At 40.5% G+C, this 24,738-nt stretch overlaps 1 protein-coding gene across 1 annotated transcript in view; it reads right to left on the bottom strand.

The window, feature by feature from the left end:
• Window positions 1-9,330: 9,330 nt before the first annotated feature.
• LOC146829363 (neuronal PAS domain-containing protein 2-like) overlaps window positions 9,331-24,738 on the bottom strand; it is a 498,088-nt gene continuing 482,680 nt past the window's right edge. The window contains exons 19-20 of the mRNA XM_085608028.1: window positions 19,207-19,411; window positions 9,331-17,320 (exon numbers count right to left, since the gene is read on the bottom strand). Of these exons, the coding sequence (XP_085464154.1) occupies window positions 17,165-17,320; window positions 19,207-19,411 (361 nt within the window). The 3' untranslated portion in view covers window positions 9,331-17,164. The remainder of the gene's footprint in view (window positions 17,321-19,206; window positions 19,412-24,738) is intronic.

Here is a 24,738-nt window from a genome sequence, read left to right as displayed (position 1 = left end):
AAGGTTCAGCCTAAATCCCAGTCTCAACCATGATGCACTGGTCAGCTTGTGGAAAGGTGTAACACAGAAATTGAGCGACCAATGTTATTAATGTAAGTTCAACGCTTGAATCAGGAGATGCTGCTGTCTCTCATCTTCGCCTTGCTATTTAAAAAACAGCTGGGGTAAGGATTCTCTCAAATTAGTCATAGTGACGGCTTAGCATATATAGAAAAGTCAGCAGCCTGTGCGGTGTTGAGGCAAGTTGTGGGCTTGGGTTTGTGTATCATACATAACATCTTGGTATTGTGTAGTTCCACGCTTAAGTCAAGAGATGCGGCGGCCTTTCATCCTTAGCCTTGCTTTAGGAAACAGCTGGTGTGATATTTTCTGCAACTCAGTCATAGTGGCAGCTTAGTCTATACAGGAAGGCAGCAGCATGAGCCGTTTTGAGACAGGCGGAAGGCCTGGGTTTGTCTATCATACTTAACATCTTTGAGGTTATTCTCCCTGTTCCACAGGGAGGCCAGGGAAAGCACGGAGTAACATGGGTGACCGAGACTTAGCCTGGCCAGGGAAAGCACGGAGTGACATGGTTGACCGAGACTTAGCCTGGCTTGCCGCTTCTGCGACCTTGTGAGGTTTGTTTATGTATTGTATGAAGGTGACAGAGGCGGTCACTGTGGTTTGATAGGCGCCAGGGCCAGATGAAGGTTCAGTGCAAGGCCACAGTTGGGGGGGCAATTCCAGGCGAAAGCATTAAACCAGACAGCCCTGGGAATTAGGCAGGCGTATGATTAGCTAAGATTTTTGTCAAACTGAGGGAGAACATATCCACCACAAATAATTGGGGAACCAGATATCGCTTTACAAAGCAATGCTGTAGATTTCCGGTAGAATGCTGTATGGATAAGGCCGTGACCTTCCTGGAAGGGGCATTCTTCTTCGACCTGTGTCGAACTGGGAAAGGAAGTAAGGAGGGCAGGATAACTCGTTATTCTACCTGCGTTGGCACATCTTGCCAGGAGTGATGGTCAAAGGTTTTGCCTTCAGCCAGCCCAGGCAACACCCATCCACTCCAAGCTAATTGTTCATGGTGGTTTTGGGCCGCATTTGCACAGCCCAGTATTTGGCCCCTGGGGTTGTCAGTGTTGTGAATTACTAAATTTTACTGACCTGGAGGTGGGCCGGGTTTTACACGAGCAGAAGTTTGGGAGTGCAAGCCTCCACCTAGGGGGTGGCTGGCTGAATCTGATGAACTACTTCAAACGGTTCACAGCACTGCACGTGGGAGAGTGTCAATGACCTGTGCATACTTCAACCAGACACCCGTGTATGGCATGCCCTCAGCCCATAGTAATAATTGAGAGAGCAGAGAGCGACCGGGAGCATGACCAGAGACGTGCTGCCCTCCACAGACATTTGACAGGTTAATGGGCAAGGCTAGCGGAAAAGCCAGATGTAATGTCGTCAATTAAGGCAGACGTGCCCCAGGTATTGGCAAGATAGAGACACTGTCAACTATGATGATATGAACGATATCATAACTGGGGCTCACAACAAATCATTTGATAAAATATGACGTTTCATTTTCAAGCCACTATGGCGGCACCACGGATTACCTATAGCACAGCAACACCGGTATAACAAGGACGGTAGGCAAACCTATTGACCCTTTCCAGCAGCAATAAAGTCCGAAAGCTAGCTCCTATTCATCAAGCGAGGCAATTGTATACGCTGTCCCAGTGGAGAGCAAGAAATGATTGGGATGGACAGCGGGACTAGTATACGACTCTATCGTCCAATTTAATGTAACTTAATTTGCAAATAGAAAGGCTAAAACGAGGAGACGTTGCTAAGATATGGGTCAGTTTGCAGTAAACAATAGGATAATACCTTGTGAAAGGAAGCAAATTTATATACCCGGATGTCAGCTTGCGTTTATATACGTAGGTAAAGTGGCTGAATCACACGCCACCTTTACCCTGCTTGCTGTGCTGTTGGGAACACAATTACGCCAGGAAGGCACTTAATTTGGCCAACTGGAAATCCCAATAGGATTGTAGGTCCATAGTGCCTAATTCACCTATGCCTTGTTATCAATGCCATATTTCCCAGCCTGAGAAACAGATTTAGGTGTTGCTTTTCCCGCTCAGCCTTTCTTGGAGCCAGGGAGTTGGGAAACATTCACATATTTGGGTCCCCGAGCTGAGAGATGTATTCCTCGGCAGCTCAGTCAGTCAAATTGGCTTTATCCGGAGTCATGATAAACGGCGTCTGATTAGCAGTTGCGTTAAAAATGTTTTGCCCAGCCGACAAATCATGCAATCCTCGCAGTAGCAACTCAGGAACCATGACGCTATCAATACATCACCTTTGTAGATAGAGTGGAAATTAAAACCTTCGTGCTAGGATATGAAGGGAATCGATGGATTGAGGAATTCAGCTATGGTTCAGTTCTGGCTCCATATGCAGGTGCTAGATCTTCCCATAATGACGTTAGGACGATCTGCTGTGGCTTCGCTTAGAAGGTTAGGAACACCAGTCACGTCCAAGCTTACGGCAGTGGGGCCAAAAGACATCCTTTGTTCGTCTGCCCTGGGCTTCTGTGTAAAGTTGCACATTAATGCCGTCTTTTATGGGTTACTGAACAGGACCCCTAATTTAGCCCATTAAGCTGGATCGCAGGGGCAGGGCACATATAACAGCAAAGGGAGGAAGGGGGGCTCTGGCAGCGACGGTAGCCTCCCCAGAGCTGTGGCGGAGTTACAGGGAGATCTGGATGCAGACGGGTACAGTAAGGGTACCTCTGCGACAGGCGGTACAGTAAGGGTACCCCTGTCCGGCACAGTAAGGGTGCCCGAGCCAAGGTCCAGGAGCCGAAGGGGGTTCTGGGAAGACCGCGACGGCGCCCCGTTAGTCCTTCGGGCGGTTGGGGGGCCTGACCAACCGGGGGTGTGCCACAACACGCTCCGCCCCTGTCGGAAGGGGCGGGAGTAGGAGACAGATCACGTGACCCAGTGGATGATCTGTAAATAATTATGTGCCACACTGCCGGGCATCGACCCACCGTGTGTGCTGGCTCACCAGGCGGGCGGAGCAGCAAGGGGCTGCCTGCCCTGGATCGCCCGTAAGATAACCCAATTTTATTATCATACTGTGTTGTATGAAATAAACCTGCAGCAGTTCTTCACCCACAAATAAAGTGTCAGTGTAATCTTTGGGTGACGTCTGTGTATGCGTGTTGACTGAAGCGGATGACGGTGTGGTCACTATGCCGCTGCCCGCGTCCCAAGCAGTGGGACATCAGCAGGGCAGCATGTTAGTGGCCGCCCGTCGGAGCCTTCCCCTTTGCTGCCTCGCGCGCGAGGCTACGCCCACCAAGGTATGACTCCCTATAGTTTGGAGCTGGAGGCGGGCCGTTGGGGGCGGGGGGCGCGGCTTGCCCCCCCCTACTTAGGAGGCCCGCTCGCCCAGTTCCTCCTCTGTTTCCTGCGCGCCGCCCCAGCCTGGACACGCGATTTCCCACCCTTTCCACTTACCCCACGTGTCAGGCACAGCGCGTTAGTTGGAATGTTTTAATGTTTTCTTTTGCGTTGCAGGCGGAGTTACAGGGCGATCTGGATGCAGACTGGTACAGTAAGGGTACCTCTGCGACAGGCGGTACAGTAAGGGTACCCCTGTCCGGCACAGTAAGGGTGCCCGAGCCAAGGTCCAGGAGCCGAAGGGGGTTCTGGGAAGACCGCGACGGCGCCCCGTTAGTCCTTCGGGCGGTTGGGGGGCCTGACCAACCGGGGGTGTGCCACAACACGCTCCGCCCCTGTCGGAAGGGGCGGGAGTAGGAGACAGATCACGTGACCCAGTGGATGATCTGTAAATAATTATGTGCCACACTGCCGGGCATCGACCCACCGTGTGTGCTGGCTCACCAGGCGGGCGGAGCAGCAAGGGGCTGCCTGCCCTGGATCGCCCGTAAGATAACCCAATTTTATTATCATACTGTGTTGTATGAAATAAACCTGCAGCAGTTCTTCACCCACAAATAAAGTGTCAGTGTAATCTTTGGGTGACGTCTGTGTATGCGTGTTGACTGAAGCGGATGACGGTGTGGTCACTAGCTGCGCCGTGCTATCACTAAATAAAATGCTCGGTATCGAAAATACCAATTCACGTGAAGTTTTCATAGAAACAGCAAGCTCGAGAAATGTTAACATAAAAAGCGAGATTCGTTTCACCTCTTGGATAACAGCAGGCCTTTGAAAATAGTTTGGACTGCGCATGCGTTCATTAGCAGGGGCTCTTCTGTGAGCAGGCGGTAGTCATGTTGCAGAAGTAAATGGGGTTCGACCCTCTTTCTTGCCCAGAACTATTCTACAAAATGGCTTCTCGTTTAAGAGCGAGGCCCTTGTTTGAACTGCTGCATGGGAGAGCCTGAACAGCGGGTCCCATTGTTCCTTAAAATCCACAACCCACTAACCGGGTAGACAGTTTTTCATGTAGGGAATTTAATGAAAATTTTTAGAGAAATGTTCCACACGATTTTACATGAGGTGAGTCATTGGGATGCGTGTGAATGACGTTTAACCAGTTATATCACTTAATACATTGCTGTGTAATGTTTGCATTTCTTGGATGCTTTCACAAACAGGTACTGGAACTTCTCCATGCTGGTTTTAAAGCGTTATCTTTTACTATTGTGAGTTAAGATCGCATGGGGAATTCATTGCTTTTATAATATTTCAAACTGCATTCAAGAGAACTGCAAAGTTAAATGTGTACGATATGTAAAACTGCTCTTTTTGAGAGGATGCCCCAGCCAGTTTTGACGTATATAGAGTGTTAAGTAGTTTTATGCCCCGCGTCCCTCCCCCCAAACACGAATAGCACATTGAATTCTGGGACTCGTAGGCACGTGCTTTTATGTAACTAAGAAACATGGGCAGGTAGGCGATTCAGCAGTTTATTCCATGTAAGTACAACGTTGGTTGTTTTACTCGTGGTGGACTTGTGAGGATAAAAAGTTAGCCTTTGAGTTTCGGAAAGTGGATTATGGTGCACACACTGGAGATGACCCTCGTGCTGCACCGGTGTCACCAAAGAAGGTGAGGATCAGTGAGTGTGCCTGACCTGTGTCTGATCCCACAGTCCCGCTGAGTGACCACTGGCAGCGCATAACCCTGAAAGAAGGCCATCTTGCACATACAAGGACACCAAATCAAGGTTTTATCCTAATTAACAATCTTCTAATTACATGCTAGTCTCCTATTCATCCTCAAGATTCCATGAACTCTTCCCACTTGAGGGTCTTCTGGCTTCAGCCACCAGAGTCTCTCTCCGTTCATACATTTACGTGTGAAGTCCAGTTCTTTAAAATGTTAATACAGAAGTTCTGTTACTCACTGGCTACAGTACATGTTTGCTTAGGCAAAGTGCTGGTACTCTCCTATTGAATGTACTGCCGCAGAGCACAAAAGTGCATGCACTTTCCCTTTCAAGTACCTGCCCATTTAAGATACTAGTCCAGTCTACCCTAATATCTCACTGCTTTACTTATCACAAAGCTCAACTTGCACTGAATCATCAGAACTTCATGATTCGCTCCTCAGCCTCCAATGAAGTCCGCAGTTCAAATATCTCTACAGTTTGTTTACTGAGTCACCTTACCACTTAGCTATTTTTGACGCATTAATTACCTTATCATCCTACATCTTTCCATAATTTTACTATCTGTGTCCAACTTTAAGCCATTTACACCAAGCACATCCCTTACCACCTGTACCTTGTTTCACTGCACAGACTGATTAGTCTTTTTCCATTGCTGTCAGTATTGACTCTCCCCCCAATAGCTTGATTGAGGCAGTGTGCATTATCTCCAAAGCCACAAATGGAACACAGATGACTGTCACTATTTCTGGGGACAAACACGTCTTCTAAGAAATCAATTAAATCCTTAGTGTTTGCCGATCCTACAAACTTTTTAGAATTTGTAAAGGAAATAACAGGCATCATCCGAGCATGAATATTTGCAGCCTTGCAACATCCCCACAGTCAGCTTCATATTATGTAGGGCGCCCTTATACCTTGACCCAATAGTTCAACTGGTACTTTAAAAAGGCAACCTTTTACTTTAACAGTTGCACCTCAGGATACAACTGACCACAAATAACAATTTTGTTTCCAGAGAAAAGGCCTTCCTCTGGGTACTGGAATAGGAAGGGATATTTCGGTGTTTAATATCCAAGAGCTGAATGGCTCATTCAGAATCAAATATGGAACAGTATAGCCTCTCACCACCAACGTTCTTAATATATTCCATCCAGTATGTAGCAAATGTTTGTGGTCAGCCTCCTCAGGGTGAGTGGCCTCCAGGGCTGGACTGGTTGCAGTGGCCCAACAAAATTGCTAGGGCTGCTTAGAGTTTCCCAGACCAGCCCTGGCGGCCTCCCGCTCTGGAGTGCACAGATACCGACTCTGGACTCAGTGAGAAGACTTGCCAGCCTGCCATACCTTTGAATCCTCTCAATTGCATTACCAGCACTGATCTTTGTAGTTTAGTGCCATGTTGATGGGTTAAACATATGTACAATAGCTCCATCTACTTAGGTCACTTGGTACAGTTTATACGTCTCATTATAGTTATTTGTTTGGCTACGCAATGAACCACACGTGTGTGTGTGTGTGTGTGTGTGTGTGTGCGTGCGTGCGCACCGATTGTTTTGCTGGCCATTCTTCAACTTGTTGCAGTAAATAAACATACTATGTAGCCCTGTTTTCAATCAAGGGAGCCAAATCAACCTGTAAAAACTGTTCGCTTTTCTGAAGCACGCCTGTTTGGGTTGCACAGAAATAAGAACAAAAAGAGAGCGAGGAAAAAAGAAAAACTTGTCCTCTTCCCCAATAACTTTAGCAAAACAAAATGGACAAGTTTTTGATGATTTGGAGCAAACGTTTTTTTGCTATCACCTTATGGGAAACTTGAAAGGAGAGTGCACAACTGTTGTAGAAAAAAACCCTCACCCACCTACCTAGTAGGTGGCATGCTTCATCATTGGGGCCCAACTGGATTGCCTAGTACAATCCAGCTGTGCTACGACGCCTGAATGACAGCGGAGCAGGATATTAAAGTTGAACAGAAAGTGACGTGCTATGTGAGGTGTAGCTATGGGTTAAAAATGTCTCTGAGGAATGCCCTTTTAAAAAAAGTTTTATTAGAACGGTCCCAGGACCAATGTTAAAAGTTATGCGGGATCTTTAGTTAGGAATATTATTTTCCTTAGTATCCCTTATAGATAAGGTTGCACAGAAGGCAGTCTTTTATTATCTCTGGCTGGCTCTCTCGTTGACCTTCTGGTACCTAGAAGTTATGTTTTTAAAGCAAAATTGTTTACACATGGAATGCAGCGGTGTTGATGGACTACATTTAAGAATCCAGCATTGTTTCAATGACAGTATTATGTAAACATTTTGTTGTGTGCACCATGTGATGTGTTTTGTAAATCAAATGCTTACAGTAACGTTGCGGCGCGTATCTCACATTAGTTATTCTCATGTTGTTGCATGCGCACTCAACCATGTGGTTATTTTCAGGATTATACCAAGAACTCATAGCAGGCAACCTCTTGATTCCTTTAAGAACCATCATAAAAATGGTCCGATTTCAACAATGTTTGCATAGATATCTTTTTCCTAAAATGTTTTTTAGATAGTTTTGGATAGTCGTGACTACAGAGCGTTTTACAGAATGGTGTTTGACAAAACAAAGTATAACTATATAAATACATAAAGTTTTAAATAGTGTGCCAGGCTTTTTATCATTAGTCGAGTAGGGTGTGTTGGCATGGAACAAGTGTAGAGGTATAGAGGTAGTATAAACATAACGTTTAGGTAGAAGGCCCTTTGAAAGAGTGTGCATTGTCTGAATTATGCGACGAATGTGTCCAGACACATGGACTATAAATATTGCACTATTTGTGTAATATACACTTAATGCAACCAGATCCATCACTGCAATTTTAGTATCATATACTGGCACTACTGCACTCTACTACACACCACTACTCTCTAAAATACTAAACTCTATGATACTATACTCCAATAATACTCTAATTCACTATATACCATTCCACTTGATAGCACTATACTTCACTATCTGTCACTCTACAACACTACTCCACTCTAATCCACTACACAACACACTACGCAACTCCATCTGTACACTACATACCACTTTACTCCACTATATTTTATAACACTATAACCTATATATAAACAATATACTCCGCTATACACCACTGTACTCTACAACACTCTACAGTACACAAAACCCTCTATACTACCATACTGTACTCCACACCACTACACAACACTATAACACTAGGCCTGGGCGGTAAATTCCGTTCCGCTCGCGGAATATGCGGAATTTGGGTCATTTCGCGTTTCGTGGAGAATGCGGAATTGCCAAAAATTCCACGATCCACGGCTTCGTGCAATTTTTTGCTTGTTCGCGCTTTCAAAATACGTGTTTGCAAGATATTTCCCCCCGAGCACGCAAACAGCGTTCGTGAACAGGAAAAAAGCATCACGAACGGGCGGAACAAGCAATTCCGAGTGTTTGCAGAACTCTGCGTGCTCGCGAAGATTTTTTACCGTTTCGCGGAGCTTTGCGTAGCGCGACTACGCAAATTCCTCCCACCCTTATATAAAACACTCCACTCTACGACACTTTACTCAATTCTAATACTATACCCCTTTCTACAACACCATGCTCCCTCCACAAAAAACTACTTCATAACACTACTCTTCACTCCTGTCCACGCCACTAAACTCCACTATGCGGCGAGACATATTGGCATTGCCATTGCTTGTTTTCTATTTGTGCCATATTCGCTATGTAAGGAAATTGCCTTTGATTATGTCTGGATCGTCGTTGTGATTATAATGGTATTTCTAAGGATGAATTGCCATCGGAAATATGTAGGCATCCCCATAATGACTAACGGTGCCACACACAGTAGAATATGTGAGAACAACACACCTAGTAAAGCTAAAACGGTTTCTAGAGCCTCATTTGTATCAGTATATTCCTCTAAAGTTTTTGTCTCAGGAGCTCAATTACAGCATAACAGCAGCAAAACGTGCACTTAAAATAGCTCTTTCCCACACTGAAAAAGTCATATTGATAGAACCTAAAAAAATATGATGCTCATTTTTGAATCCCAATATAAAATATAGGTTTTCACATTTCTCATACCGTATAAATCGTACAAAGTGACATTTCAGTTGTTAAATTGTTCAGTTATATAAACTGTAGAATCTTTTCTTTAGGTAAAAGCATGAAGTATAAATAATTCAGTAATTTGATTTTAATCATCGTTTTACTCAGTAGTGACATTTGGAGACCAGCATAGTTCAGACAAATGTAAAAGATACATACATTAAGCGGTTTAAAAATTAAACTTTACTTTTTTCCAAAATAGTATTTACAATCTGTTAAAGCTTTTCATGAGGCCACAGATTACACCAACAGGAGCTGTGTAAAGACATGGATTCAATAATTTCTAGATGACAGTTTGAATATGACACACATTATTTTTACAAAATACATTAGAAACACTTAGAAATTTCTCCATATTTGACATCGTATAAAATATACTAAAGCTCATATTAACTTCTAGATTTTACAATAAATATATTACAGTATTTACAAAGGTAGTTTTCTGGCTTTTCCAGTATAGCATGGCAGTATCCACCAGCATCTTATTTACAAATATGTTAAAAAAGTGCAAGACTTTATTAAAGCTTCCTGACCTTCCAAGGAACTGGAATCTTGTGGCGTTTTTCAAACAAGTTTATCACAATCATTTTATTTTTTAAAATAACAGCAGAAAAACATCTACGTAACCGGAGAATACAAAAATATGCATTTTCTAACTACAGACCAATATACAGACGTTTAAGAAACAAATTAAAGATGTGGAAAAGAATCCAAGTTCTTTACCAAAGACCAGCCCAATACCATTCTGATTGTTTCAAAGAGCATACACGTGGACACTGAACCCCCTATACGTGTCATCTACAATAGGACATTAGAAGACTACCCCAAACAAATGAGTAGAGTTCAATACAAATATCAATTCACAGCACAAACTGGGTATATTAAATAAACGAAATAACTTGAAAAGGGTTACGATTTGGATATTATATCGATGTCAAAAACACAGTGTAAAAATGACAACATCTTCCTGATTACTTAGGGAAATATTCAACACTGTTACATAACTTTTATGGCAATAATGTAACTGTATTTTCCTCCTCATTTCTCTGCATGTATCGTATGTTAGTACCATTGTTGGGGTGGGGCTCAACAATTAGAAATATGTTATTATATTCTGTGGATCTTCTCTTATGATTTATGCCGGGCTATTTTTTTTAGCGTTTAATAGTTAGAAACAATGGCACAAAGGGGTAAATCCATGCAGAGCAATACAATCACAGCAATGCTTTGTGATTATAGCCCCAGTTGTCTTCTTCTGTAAAGTGTTTCTAGAATGGAATGTGCAAGGCACTAGACAGTGTTTTTGCATGTCGGGTGTACTGTATTCTGCTAATAACCTGGAATTCAACCTTTGCACATCTAGTAATAAATGTGTAACATTAACATGTATCAGAGTATTTCTTGTAAATACCGTGTTTTGGGGCCATGTGTATTTTTATTGGTATGTCATGCATATATTTATGCCAGGACAGTGAAAAATAAATATTGTCTGATAGCACGCTATAAAGAGCAAGTATTTAGAACAATGGGTATTGTTTTAAAAATACAATGCAACTGAAATTAACACCCTGTACTGACAAAAAAAAAATCTTAAAATATTTCAGGACCATGGGTTCTGAAGACAAATGTAAGCAATGGCCCGAACCAAAAATATAACTATAATTCATAATCATTTACATGATAGTGTGACCCAATCCTTAATGTTGTTTGTTGGACAGTGTTATATGCAAAGACAAAAATATATTGACATGACTTCCTACTCTGAAAGATTTAGTAGGGCAAATATTTACTCACACCTAAGGCACATTTTAGCCATGGAGAGCAAACAGGTAAAAAGTCTGCTCAACCCTTAAATTTGTTAGTGGTGTCCAAAATAGGAGAAATTAATTTGCAATAGGGGCTATATACCTGAGAGCAGGTATGTGTTGTCTTCTCACCCATGGGGCAAATGGGCTGCCATTTATACCATATTGTATGAAAAAAAGAGCACTTTACGAAACACACAGAAACTTTTATAACTGCAAGGCATACTTCTCCCACTAACACCCATGCTTCATGTATCTAGGAGTTTGTCTTACGCCATCTTGTCAGCCCCACCTAAAGTGATAGAGTTTTAATAACTGAAGCCTTTAGTCACCCCACTCCTGAAGAAACGTACAGCTGATCCTGAAGTCTCAATTACAGCCCTATTTCATATCTCTCCTAAAGTACATAATCCATGAATCTGAAGTCACAAGCAAACTACGACCCAATGTAGAACAGAGACTTTCTTCTACTGTCAGTCGGGTTTTGAATGGAATGGAAATTGTGGTAACCGACATCAGAGTGCAGATTTCAATGACCATCAGGCAGCATTGATCTTCCTTGGCCTATCTGAAGCATATCACATGAGTGAGTATGGCATTCTAGTGTAAGGACAGCCATGGAATTGAAGAAATTGTTCCTCGGCAAACATAGTTAATAATTGAGTTTGGCATGTGTAGTGTCCTCTGATTAGTCCTTAATGCTAGCAGCACTCCTTGGAATGATAGAGAAAGCCGAAGTTAGATCTGCAATTAACTGCACAACGCGAGAAGGATTCTTGAACGACAGCACTGAGTACAAGCAGAAATGTTTATTCATTTATTTATTAGTGGCAAACTATTTTAACCAGAAAGGAGTCATAGACTACATTCCATTCAGGAACTTCCATTCAGCAAATGTAAGGATGGACTGGACCCAGAGACCTCAAACAGTCTTGCTTGACCCATAAGGGCACAGCCAAACTATCTACTTTTCAAGTAACTGCTAAAAACAGGCTGTAAACATAGTTAAATGAGACTCAAGACCCCCTAGACGCAATAACAACAAATTATTCCAAAACCCCAGAATTCTGCCACGTTCAATTCAAAATCTACACTTTACATTCTCTGACCATGCTATCTTCACAGCTAACAGGTAGCCACCCAAATATATCCTACCATTTGATGCCTATTTGTGCCTCCCAATCGACCTCCTTAAAGGTTCTGCTGAAGGAAATAAGACTTTTCCCCCAAATTTTGTACAATTCTGACCATGCAGTTTCGATTTTTTTGAGGATTCCAAAATTGAGTGCATGTAACAAATTTGTACACACGAGTCTATGACTCGGTGGAAGTTTCAACTTTTTAGTCTCAACTCTTAGAATAGCATGACGGGACATGACAAACATGAGAAAACTGTTTGAATGTGATTGTCGCACAGAGCAGTGTGACTATGTGGTTTGCTTAGACTTCTCTGCATATATTTGCAATGCCTTTGCAACAAACGAAATTTCAGTTTTGAAAAGCCATCTATAATTTTTCTCAAAGCAAGTCACAATTCGTACCATTACTTACAATAAACCTGAAAGCATAAGGCCTCTTAGACAAATCTAAGGACATTATTAAACCGTGTTAGCACTCTGTTTTTGATTCGACAATAAATTATATTTTTTGTGACAATTACTCTAACGGGGTTTACATGCCTGACCGAAAAACACATTTTTTGGACATGTACTACATCATGTTGTACTTGCGTGTTTGTATATCTAACTATGTTTCGTGAGGTATCATAAAGCAGGTTTTTCAACCCCAGGACGAGGTGATCTAAAAAGCCCTTATATTTGCCTTATTCAAGGCAACCTGTAATTACAGCAATTGTATTGGCATCATTTCTCAATGTTTTTTTTTTTAGCACAGAATGTATTATCTAAACACAGCTGATGCTGCTGTTCCAGTACAGAATGAGTTTCAGAATGTGTAGAGGAAATTTATGAATTTTAATAAATAATATGGTTTTCACGCATTCGCTGCACCCCCCGCCCCCGTTTTGATATCCCTTTGATGAAAGGGTGGATGTTAGGAGTTTAGGTTAAGAGTTTAAATTAAATCCCCTTGGAGTGGACGTTAGGGTTGTGTTTCAACAATAAATGTTGTTGGGGAGGAAATAGAGTGATCGATAGGGCCCATATTTTGAAGAAAGCATCTAGGACAGGCTTCTTCAATGAGTAGCTCCTGAGCTCTCCAGCTACCTGTAAGAAGCTCTCCTGTGAGCAGCCCAGAAATTAGAAGATTTTGCTCTGTTGAATTAACATATGTATGCCGAAATTGAAAAGTGAATATTCAAGATTAAAATGTGTGTATTTTCAGACCTCATAAGCTGATGTTTGAAGACAATGTTTTGGATTTCCGAAAACATATTTAAAGGTGAAATTTGAGTGATAACTCAAGAGGTGCTGGGGAAAGTTATTACTAATAATATTACCTTTGTACCAAGGGCATTCATTGCAACTATGGTTGCTGTGTATTAACCATGTTAACCATCCTGCCTGGTGCACTTAGGTGATCACTGCTGGTAATTTTGCGCTTGGTGGCCACTATTATAATCTTGTCTGAGGTGGTCACTATTAGCACCCTATTAATAATACTACCTTAGTATGATTTTGATAGAGCATAAGTAGCTCATATTACTGAAAAAGTTGGAGACCCTTGATTTAGGCTCTGTAAGAGCTCCTTCCGGCTTTTTGAAAGTTAGAAAGTTGCTTGAATGGGAAGATGCAATTTAAAAACAGGGGTGCTCCCCATGATGCACATGCGCAACCCTTTCACGCATGTCAACAGTAGAGGAGCCTGGCCTATTTGACTCACTCCTTAAAACTGATCTGTGTCTGGACCAGATGTCCACATTAATCTATAAACAAGTACTACGTCTAATAGTAAATTTCTGGAGGTCAACGCTCCAAAATAATTTTAGCGAATTTACCTAAGCAAAAACTAGAATGAAGAAAAGAAAAAATTATTTTTGACTCATTCATTTTATGATACTGGGTGACCACTCAGTTTCAACCTCAATTGAAGGAAAAATTTGAGATTCAAATTTAAAACTTTCAGGAGTCACTTTTTTAATTCAGAAAATCCCAGCCCAGAAGTCCTAAGGTATGCCGCAATAGGGAGCGAACAGAATGAAAATGAACTCTAGCATGGTGTAGTACAATGCAGAGTGGCCTAAAAAACGATGGAGTGCCTCAACTTATCATACTGTAGCAAGAACAATCCAAAAAGCAAGGATTGCCAAATGTAAGAATGGTTGCAGATTCATGTAGCAATCCATACATTAGAACTTTCATGCCTACCAGCAAAAAAAAACTACATCTCTTTCCCTGTTCAGGTGGCAATAATCATGTTTTTCCAGTTCTGACCTAATAATACAAAGGTGGTCAGAAGGGCTGCATCCAAGCTGGATTTTCAGGATAACTACTCACTATCCAAATGATGCATGACTGTCATTGTGTCTACATTTATCCTAGGAGGGTATCCTGAAATCTGACTTGTATCCAGTCCTTACACGTTGGACATAGCCTCATAATAGGTTTGAATGAAACCTAAGTATGCCAATGTGTCTTTCTCTCTGTTGTGCTCTTCTTTGCTGGATAAGATTGAAGAAGCCTATCTATGCCCATCACAACCTGATTGGACTTATGAGAATATAACTTGATGACTTTGGTAGGGCACCGGTAAAGCAATGAGTCAGCAACACACTTCACATGTAAGCACACATAAGTCACTATTGTATAAAAGGCCCCAAACAAAAAATAATGGCCCAGTTATATGTTAACAGATACAACTATGCACACATACACCTTTGAAGGTAAATGTGAACTCACATTGTGATCTGCATCTTGCACGCACTTCAATATCACACAAATACATAGATCACATAAACATTTATTATGTATGCAGTGTCTTACACAGCTGCAGATTAAGATCATAACCTGTACATCGTCTGTGTGTCATCTTAGTGGAAATTAAGCATTGTGGACAAATTCTAGTTTTGGTGTTTTGCCTCTGGACATATAATATATATTTTGTGTGTATATATATATATATATATATATATATATATATTTACATATACATACCTGTATCTGTATTGACTGCTGTCTCTATTTCGTACTGAGATGGCAGATGGAGGATGGTGGAGGGGAGAAGTAGGAGAGGAGCCACGTAGGTCAAATCAAAATGGACAAACAGTTGAGAGGGGCCTTGCATTAATTATCCTTTTTTATATAAATCTCTAAAAATATGGAGTTAGCATTAACACAGAAAACGAGATGTATGCAGAAGAAAACTCTATAGGTTATGGGAGGCCTCCCTCAATATGAAGGGAGTACTGAAGAAAAGGAAAACAAATGAAAACATTTGAATAACAAAGTGACTCAAAATAGCTATATGAAATCACACAAAACTAAGCAGCAACATAATGATTTAAACCAAAATGTTATTTGGTGATTTTCTTTGTGAACAAGTTACTACCAGATTAGTATCATCTGGTCTATGGTGCGTTCATGTGTGATATATTAGATCAGGTTGAGTACAGCTTATTGTGTAATTTCTCTGAATGGTTGCAGATGCACCAAATTATTCAGCGTTACTTCTTTTGCCAAAACTCCTCAAGGGAGGAATTGCTTTGTGCATTAGGCCATTAAGGACATCTGTTATGGTTGTTACACAGGAAGTGGAAATTGTTCAATGAACATATGTTGTAAAGTTCCCAATGATTGAAATTCTCATAACATAAAATTTAGAAATAAATAGGCATTTTTTTGGCGCAAGACTCCAACAAATAGGAGCGCCTCTCTGTACACTCAATATAGAATAAATATGTTTTCCCTCTATAAATATATAAACATACCAGTGCAGACTAAAGCTTTATAAAAAATAAAATGCATCATTTCTTTATAGATTTTAAACTTTCAAACGTATCAATTATTTTTGGTGATATCAGATGTGGCATTAATAAATGTATAATTAATAAATATTTTATTTCTTTCACCAAAATAATAAATTTGTTTAATCTTTTCAGCCAATGTGCAGTTATGTCTGGAGTAATATTAAAAAGTGGGAGTTGTAGTTCACTGCCTATATCCCAACACATATTTGGCTAGATTTGTAAGATTGTAAAATGTGATTCTTTGTGTAATCGAAGGAACACGTCTCACACACCTTACTCCATTTGATGTGACCCGGTATAGTGGCCATGAGAATCAGAGGCAAATCCGGTATTACTGTGCAAAAAAGTAGCAGCATTTTCGCAAAACAGTTGAATAACATCCTAGTTCTGGGCAGAGGTATAGTAGAAGATGTAGTAAAATCTATTTGTCAACCAACAACTGAACATTAGTTAAAGAATCTATTATTGATCCCAATTCGGCAGGCTATGTGATGGTCCCAAACTCTGCTCTCCAATTCACAGTGAATTTCTTGGATGCATGTCGAGTAGTTCATCAAAGTTGTGAATGCCATTTGTTTGCCAGGTGTAAAATATTCCTGCTCACCTGATTAATACGTTGCTGGTATACGAATATAATGTTCCCACTACTCAAAACGTAAGCACTTTAGTGTAAAGTGTATGCTCTATATATGTATGGCTTGGAAACCAACACTGTAACCTGTGCCATAAATGCTGGCTGCCACCCCACCAGCAGATAATTTTTTACTTGAGTGCATTTTGGCTTAGCAAAGTAATGGTCACTTTTTTCCCATGGAGTTTTAGTTAACGTGGGGATCTTTAGCAGGCGCAATTTTATCCCATGCTACGCTCTTCAACCCGTATCATCTTTACACTATTTCAGGCTCTTCTAGCATGAGAAGCCATATATCTGGGCATCATGCTGAACTCCTGCTTTGTTCTCTGGAGTTTCTGCTCTACAGCTTTAGACACCTGAACCTTCTAAAGTGTCTCATTGGTCTAGTACAAGCGCACAGCCCCTTCTTTTCTGGTTCAGACTGTTGCTTCTTTTCCAGAGATTAGGCTCACACTCCTCGTCATCATTCAGACCTAGAGGCAGGATACTCTTCACTCCATTGATCCCTTCAAATGATTAGATCTCCACTTTCTTATCCTCTTCAGCTGTTATGGTAGCTGCATTTCAGGCAGATCGGATAAACTGCCTGTCTGACTCTGCTGCTGTGGATGCAGGAAATAGCCCAGGGTGTTCTGCTGCTGGATGTGAGAAGGCTGGAAAATGCGCTGGGACTGAGATCCCTGTATTGCCTCTGGGGCTTGCATCTGAAGAAGACAATGGAAATTGAATTGAAAAAAAATTCAGACTAAATCTCTGGCACAGTTTGCTCTGGTTTCTTTCTTGGTTAGTATTGATTAAAGTCTGTTTCGGACCAGTCACTGTTCAAGGCAAGCAGGCAGCCATTTGCACATATCAGAAAGCCAGTCTAAATTCATACATTGCTTCAATACAAAATCAGCAGTTCTTAATCAAGGTAAAATAATCTGTGCATGTTAAAATTACATAAATTAACCCGTTAGATTTTCTATTTAGTTCCATCCAGTGCTCATGTTTAAAGTTTATTGTGAAATCAGTAGGTGGGGAAGTTTGAATCAGTAGATTTCTGCTAAATGTTGGCATCCGCATGAGTACTGCTTCATATTTAAAAGACCTCACACTGTGAAAATTATGCCAGTAAGTCAATGGTCATAGAGTGTACATTTTAATGACCTATTTTTGAGTGAATATTTCTTCTAATATCTATCATGCCTCTACTTATCAGCTGCTATAAAAACACAACACTAAAGCCCAGTTTAAAAAAAAAGTCAATAAAGGCATCAGCATGATTGAATATATGATATGTGATTTTATTTTAGGATGTGAGTTTTCGTTACAATAGCCAAACCTCTCTTCGAGGACTTAGTATACATCAGAAAAGTTTTTTTTTTTTTTTAATACTAATTTTTTCAGTTAGAAAGGGAAATTCTGAAGAAATTAACAACCTTATTGTGGGGGAAATAAATATAGTATGATGAAATATCACTGCTTATTGGCATCTTAATAAAGCGTTGGTCGCTACACTGAACTTCACAAGTTCATCATTTAAAATACACTAATCTTTGTGGAATTTTCTTCCCAATTACATGGATTAACTCATCAAGGAAGTCTACATTTGTGTTATATGTCACTAGGAGATTTTCACTGCCTTTAATACTTTGGATTTGTTCAAAATTACATTACAATCCACCGATTCATTATTATGGTCTCAATAGCCTTGATATAGCTTCTTTAGGAGGGGTGAAACATGTGTTGGATGTTGCAATTCTATTACTGTACTATGACCTTGTATATTATGTAAATATATATATTTAGATTTATTACTGGTATGTTCGTATTGTGAGGACTCTAACTCATTGAACTCTGCAGCGGTAGATGTAATTAAATTCAAATGTGTATTGTCTAATGTACACCATCAATTTATCTAAGAATATGCATAAGAATTGATAAAGAAAAAACAAATTTTGGTGCCATCTAAGTTTTAATTTAGGTTAGAACATGTCAATCCATGCTGGAGGCAGATAACTGGTTCACCTAGAAATCATTTAGACTCTCTTCGATGATGTTGGAGGGTATAGATAATGGATACTTCCTCACGGCATGCTCTACCTCAGAAGCAGTACTACTGTGGGCATGGCCATTTACAGATGATTTAAATATCTTGAATTCAAACACATTTTATACCCTTCTTTCATTATTGAATAAGAGAAGTCAGAGAAACATAATAACCAATAGTTAAGACACTTGTCTGCCAAAAAGCAATGAAAGGCATGCATTTTTCTTATCTGAACGCACATCAGAGATCTGTTAAGATGCAATAGGAATTTCATTTGTGGTCAGGCTTCCAACAGCCACAATAAGCATTTCTGGTAAAAAAAATGACATAGCCAGAGGCAAAAGGGATACAATGGTATTATAATTTTACATGCACATAAGGTGGAATGTTCTACATTTTATTGGAAGCAACCAAAGAGCAATATTTAAATATTGGTACAAAAGGTTTATATCAGCCATTATTGGTATTCTCCCACTAGATTGCCTCCTAATAATTCCCTGTTTTATATAAGGTACACCATTTTATCTGATGACAATTTACGCTCTTGAATAATCTTACCTGAACATATAAATGGTGCTGCTGAACCTGTTGTTGCTGCTGCTGTAAATGAACTGTGGGGAGTGCTTGATGGGCGGAGAAGCTGGCATGCGGGATCATCACGGTGGGCGTAAATGCAGGTGGTGGATGTGGGGCTATGACTGTGCTGCAGGTGATTGGCTGCATTGTTAGTGATGGGGGTAGCATCTGCGACTCCTGAACAAACCTGTAAAGGTAATTGGAATTCAGTGTACACTAATCGTCCTTAAATTAAAAAAAACACAATGCTGAACACACATTTGCACAACTTTGCTAGTTCTTCATCAATATGGCCAAGCAGGATACACACAGTTCAGATCAAGTTAGCAACTTCATTTAATAGGGCTGATTCACATCAGTATTACTCTTTTACGTTCTCTGACATGCCTTTGCGAATCAAGCCCCAAACATCTAAAATGAGAATAAAATGGGAATATTCAGGTCACATTTCATGTACAATTAGGACGAAGAGAACCGACTGTGTTCGTTTTGCAGTTTTACTAATGGGGAGTTGATTCACAAAGGCATGTAAGTGTACGTAAAAGAGTACCCATGTGGTACTACTTCCCATAGTCATAAATGCTTTTGCGATTAGGTCCCAATTAGTATATTTTTTCCTGGCTCTTTGATTTTCTTTTGTAATCTGGGTCTGCTCATTTTAGTAGGAAGCCAAACATAAATTGCTGAAATCACTTTCAGAAGAATTGCAGAACAAATCCGCAACTGAGCACGGCAGGTAAAAATGGTAATAAGTTGGGCTACCTTCGTTGTTTACAGCCCTATGAGCTCCTTCCCTACCACCATGTGTTGAACAAGAAACAGGTGTTATTATTGTTTTGGTTAGGTTCTTTTACTACTATTTTTGGGAATGCTATTGTAATACTAATAACAAGTGTTATAATTTAGCAGAAGAGAACTGTAACTTTATACAGATATGTGGGATATTCTTAGATTGCTGATATTATGAAGAATACTTTGTTTCGAAGTATATTACGATAAAAATGTAATTTGATGATGCTGGACATTACATATTTGATCAAATTGAAATGATGATGCATGCTGGCATTTATTGTTGAATTTATGCCCACTACGTACATATTATGAGTCATGAGCTAATTATTGGATTTTATTTACTCAAAATATGGGTTAGAAACTCTTTGGACACACCTCCAATGTATGTTACATGGACGTAGTTACAGATTCACTACTATTGCACCTAAGGGAAGACTCTTAAGACTGTGTGTGTGATATTAATGTACACATATGTGTTTCAGTGTCTGTTACAAAAAGAATCGATGACCAGGAGATTCTAAAGGGTATATGGACAATGGAAAAGTAACTATCTAGTATTTCTTGACATCCCACTTGTTTGCCAGTCACTGACCTGGCACATATAGTTACACTGAGTGATCAGAGATTTATCACTTGCATACACAGCATAACTAGGAGGCAAATAAGGAACGAAGTAAATTATTGCTCTGTTTTAATTAATTTCATCAGGACATTTTATGTAAATCTACAATATTTGTTCTAAGATTTTCACTTTGGCTCTCAAAACAATCAAAATCAGAAGACCAACAGCAGAACATGAACATGTTGTCCATTTTGAGTCTTGAAATAGCAGTGGCCTGAAAATTGGTTTAGGCATGTAAAATATTTAATTCTCGAGCATCATTTACAAAGTATGCCCATGGTAAGGAACCAACCCTTCTAAAAGTGATTAATTATTTCTGCAGTATGTTGCCGGTACCATGAATTTGTAAGAATGTGGGAGCACCAAACAATACAAATGCTGGTGCCCAGATGTATCGGTATTCTGTTTCACCATAGAGGTCGAGACAAAACTAGCATAACGAGCCATTAGTTAATAGACAAGAATTTTTTCTAAAAAATTATCTTCTTGAAAACATTTGGATTATAAACTGAATATATTCGTAGATACTCACATGTACAGAAATCTCAAACCTTTCCTCCCACAAGCTGACTTTAAGCAAGTGGTCCAAGCGCTTGTTTAGCCGGGGCTAGACTATGGCAGCGCTACGCTCTGTGGCATTCTGAAATATACCTTGGCCCCACTAAGGGCAGGCCCGGACTGGCCGTAGCGGGCACCGGGCAATCCCCCGGTGCGCCGCACGGGTGGGGGCCGGTTTTGGATAATCGGCCCTGTACAAAATCGGCCGAAAACTGGCCCTGGCAAAGAGCTCGGCGGCACCCCCAAGCCCCGGGGGCCGGCCGAGCACTTTGCCAGGGCCAGTTTGGGTTCCCAGGCCGGCCCTGACTAAGGGCTTCACTTAATGCGGCGGCCAGACTGGTCAGAGGTACCACAAGAAACAACCACATCTCCCCAGTCTTAAAATCCGTAAATTGGTTGCCCTGTCAAGCAAGAATTCAGCTAAAGATTGCCTGTCTGTCTCACAAAGCCCTCCATTTCAAAACCCCCAGTTATCTAGCGCAAAAGCTAGAATTATCAAGGGGGGGTAGACCTTCTCGGATTGCCAACTCTCTCCTCCTGAAACCTCAGATCTTTCGCAAAAAGAGAACATGTCACCGAGCTTTCTCCAGCTCTGCGCCAAAGAGCTGGAACTCTCTCCCATCGGAAATACGCAGAATCTTCTCCAAGGTTGCCTTCAAATTGGAAGTAAAAAGATTCCTCATGAACAAGTTCCAACCTTAAAAGGGTCTCGAATCGTCTGCTCTAATGCTTTGGACTTACACCATAAGTCCTGCGTTTGCTGTTATTCTGCTTTACTGGTCACTTGCTCCCCTCCCAGTTTGCTATGTTCCAGTTATCTTACCCTTTATTGTCCCTTTCGATTGTAACCTTTTGTTTGATATGCATATGTGATTTGTTTGGGTTGGTAATCCTTCTGATGATTGTACTGCAACTATTACCTTCCTCTCCCTCAATTTGTAAAGCGCTCTGATATCCTTCGGGATCATGTTTGCGCTATATAAAACTTTATGAATAAAAAAAATATAAAAAATGTAGCTAATACTTTTTGTTCTCAGTGTAGTAAATGTGTGCAAAGTAGCTGATATTCTTATTAAACTGTACTTGTCTAGTAGTAATTTCTAAAACAAAACAAGCACTTAAAAAATATAAACAACAGATTTGAATTGGAAACTAAAACGCTGCTGTTAAATGGAGCTACCTTTTTTTTTTTTTTTACTGGTGGCAAGATGTCAACTCAATTTTTGTCAAAAACGATAGCTGCAAGTCATTAGGTCACGCCTTAATGTTGAAACCTTGCAGACAGATGGCTTTATCCACTGGAGATGTGCGGTGATGCAAATTACTGACAATATTAGGCATTTGACAACAAAAATTCCCTCCACATAGAGCAGCATTAAAGGGGTTTTCTGCACACACCCTTATGACTTGAGGGAAACCTTAATGAACTAGATGGACAACAAATTGAGAGAATCAGAACACTGATGAAGATGTCTAATATACTTTGGACACGGTGGAAATGTATTACAACTTATAGACTTCTCATACTTGCAAGCTTAAAATATTTGGGAATAGATCTCTATTAAACTATTTGGTCAGCCATTTAGAATGGAAATAGACCTTTCTCGGTTTAGTTTTACACCACCAACCCGTAAACATTTAATTTTCAAGTCTTTTCCACTTTTGAGACATTCAAAAACGAAATTTTCCAAATTCATATCTAACCTTCACACAGTGCTTAGAAATGGCTTGAACGCTTTGTGAAATACACAAATGAATAAAGAAATACATAAATAAAAATTCTAGAATTCTCTTGCAAATCATGCAAAATACTCGGTTACAAACAAAACGTTTTCTTTTTGTGTTTCCTGTGGCACTGTAATACATGTGAACGTCACTCGCATAATATTCAGCAGAACGGCGTCACAGCACGAACGTCTGATATGGTTTTTATAGAGTATTCAGTACATGCTTTGAAACTTTTCCAACAGGCAATTAGTCACATTTAATGTCCCCGGCGACGCTTTTAATGCACGACAGTCTTATATAAAATTCCACAACAAATCAGTAAAAGGGCAACTAAGGTACACCACAAAGACAAGGAAAGAAACAAGGCGTTTCTATGGAAACATATGCTAATTTCTGCCGGGAAGTAGGTCTTGATGCAAGTAATATATTTCTATGGTACATTACATTTTTTGTAAAATAGGAATTAATTTGAAAATAATCTTCAAAAAGCAGAACAGGTGGAATGACGTGAGAGGACTGTTCTGTAAGTGGAACATCAGAAAGATATTTAAAAAAATATATATATATATTAATGGAAGAAAACGATTCACGCAAATAGTTATGTGACTTGAAAGAAACTTCCATATTCCACCTCAGAACTTCGGGCTGTAACAATATTGAACCATGGAGCAGAGTTGGCTAGCTGAACAAACTTCACTAGCAGAGCTAAGATGTGCCTTCAAAGAACAGTGTTGTGAAAAGGAATCATAAGATGAAGTTTGCATTGGAATTAGTGAATTTAAAAGGCATACACAGGAAAATGATGCATATGAGATATTTTGACAAAGTGCCAAAAGTTTTGTTGAATCTTTATGAAAGGCTAAGCCATGCACATAGTAAACACTTAAAAAAAAAAAAAGCAGTATACCACCAACTAAAGTGTCACAATGTCAGGAAAGTAAATAAATCGGAGCAAACACTGGCTTTAGTATAAAAAAACAGAACTACTTATTACCCCGACACCAAAACCTAATGGGAACTGGGCAGAAGGAGGAGAATGCCTACTCTTGGTCCATATAAAAAGCCCTAATCCATCCCATGGCTCAGCCCTGGATACCATCTTTGGAGAGTCAATCCATCAACATAGAGTGCTCAGTGGTATCAAAGGCATAAGAGAGTCACAATGCAGGCAAGCAGAGGTACTGCCTACATAGGCATCTTCACTGGCAGATAGTACTCCCATTTATCTTAACGCCTGCAGCCTAATTCGCCCACTAATGTGTTTGTGGGCTTTTCCAGTTATATGCAAGAGGAACAATTAAGGACCAGCTTAGCAAGTAAGATGAGCAACTACTGGTTACTAAAATGTGGTGCTACACTATTACTCCCTTGCATCCACACATCCTGCACCCCTCATAGTCCTCAGAACCGCATGGCCTTGTACACAGTGATCCGCTGTATATTCTCCGAGAGGTTTACCCCAATGATTAAAAGAAAATATAATGCAGACTGCAGTGAGCAATAGTTGGGCTGCAGAAAAGTAATCCAGCTACACAGTCATGGAGCACAACTCATGAACAAAGTGGTGATGGTCCATCTCCATGTTTGTGCGGCCCAATTCCTCTTCTGCAACCAAAGTCTGTTGCTCACAGCTCAGTTTCATTTTAAGGGAGTGGCCTTATGCCCGGGCCAGCTATAATGGTTCTTCTGCCTGTGATGAGATGTCAGATCATGTAAAGTCACCGTTAGGAATTTAACTCCTGAGATGCCAATGGGGAATTCACCAGTGGTTAAACTGCCCCCTACCTGTGCAAGGGATAAGAGGCATTGACCAC

The sequence above is a fragment of the Triturus cristatus genome, chromosome 5_2 (genome assembly GCF_964204655.1).
Source record: "Triturus cristatus chromosome 5_2, aTriCri1.1, whole genome shotgun sequence".
Lineage (NCBI taxonomy): Eukaryota > Metazoa > Chordata > Amphibia > Caudata > Salamandridae > Triturus > Triturus cristatus.
The sequence above is the reverse complement of the archived record's forward strand: the minus strand, read 5'-3'. Positions and strand labels throughout refer to the sequence as shown.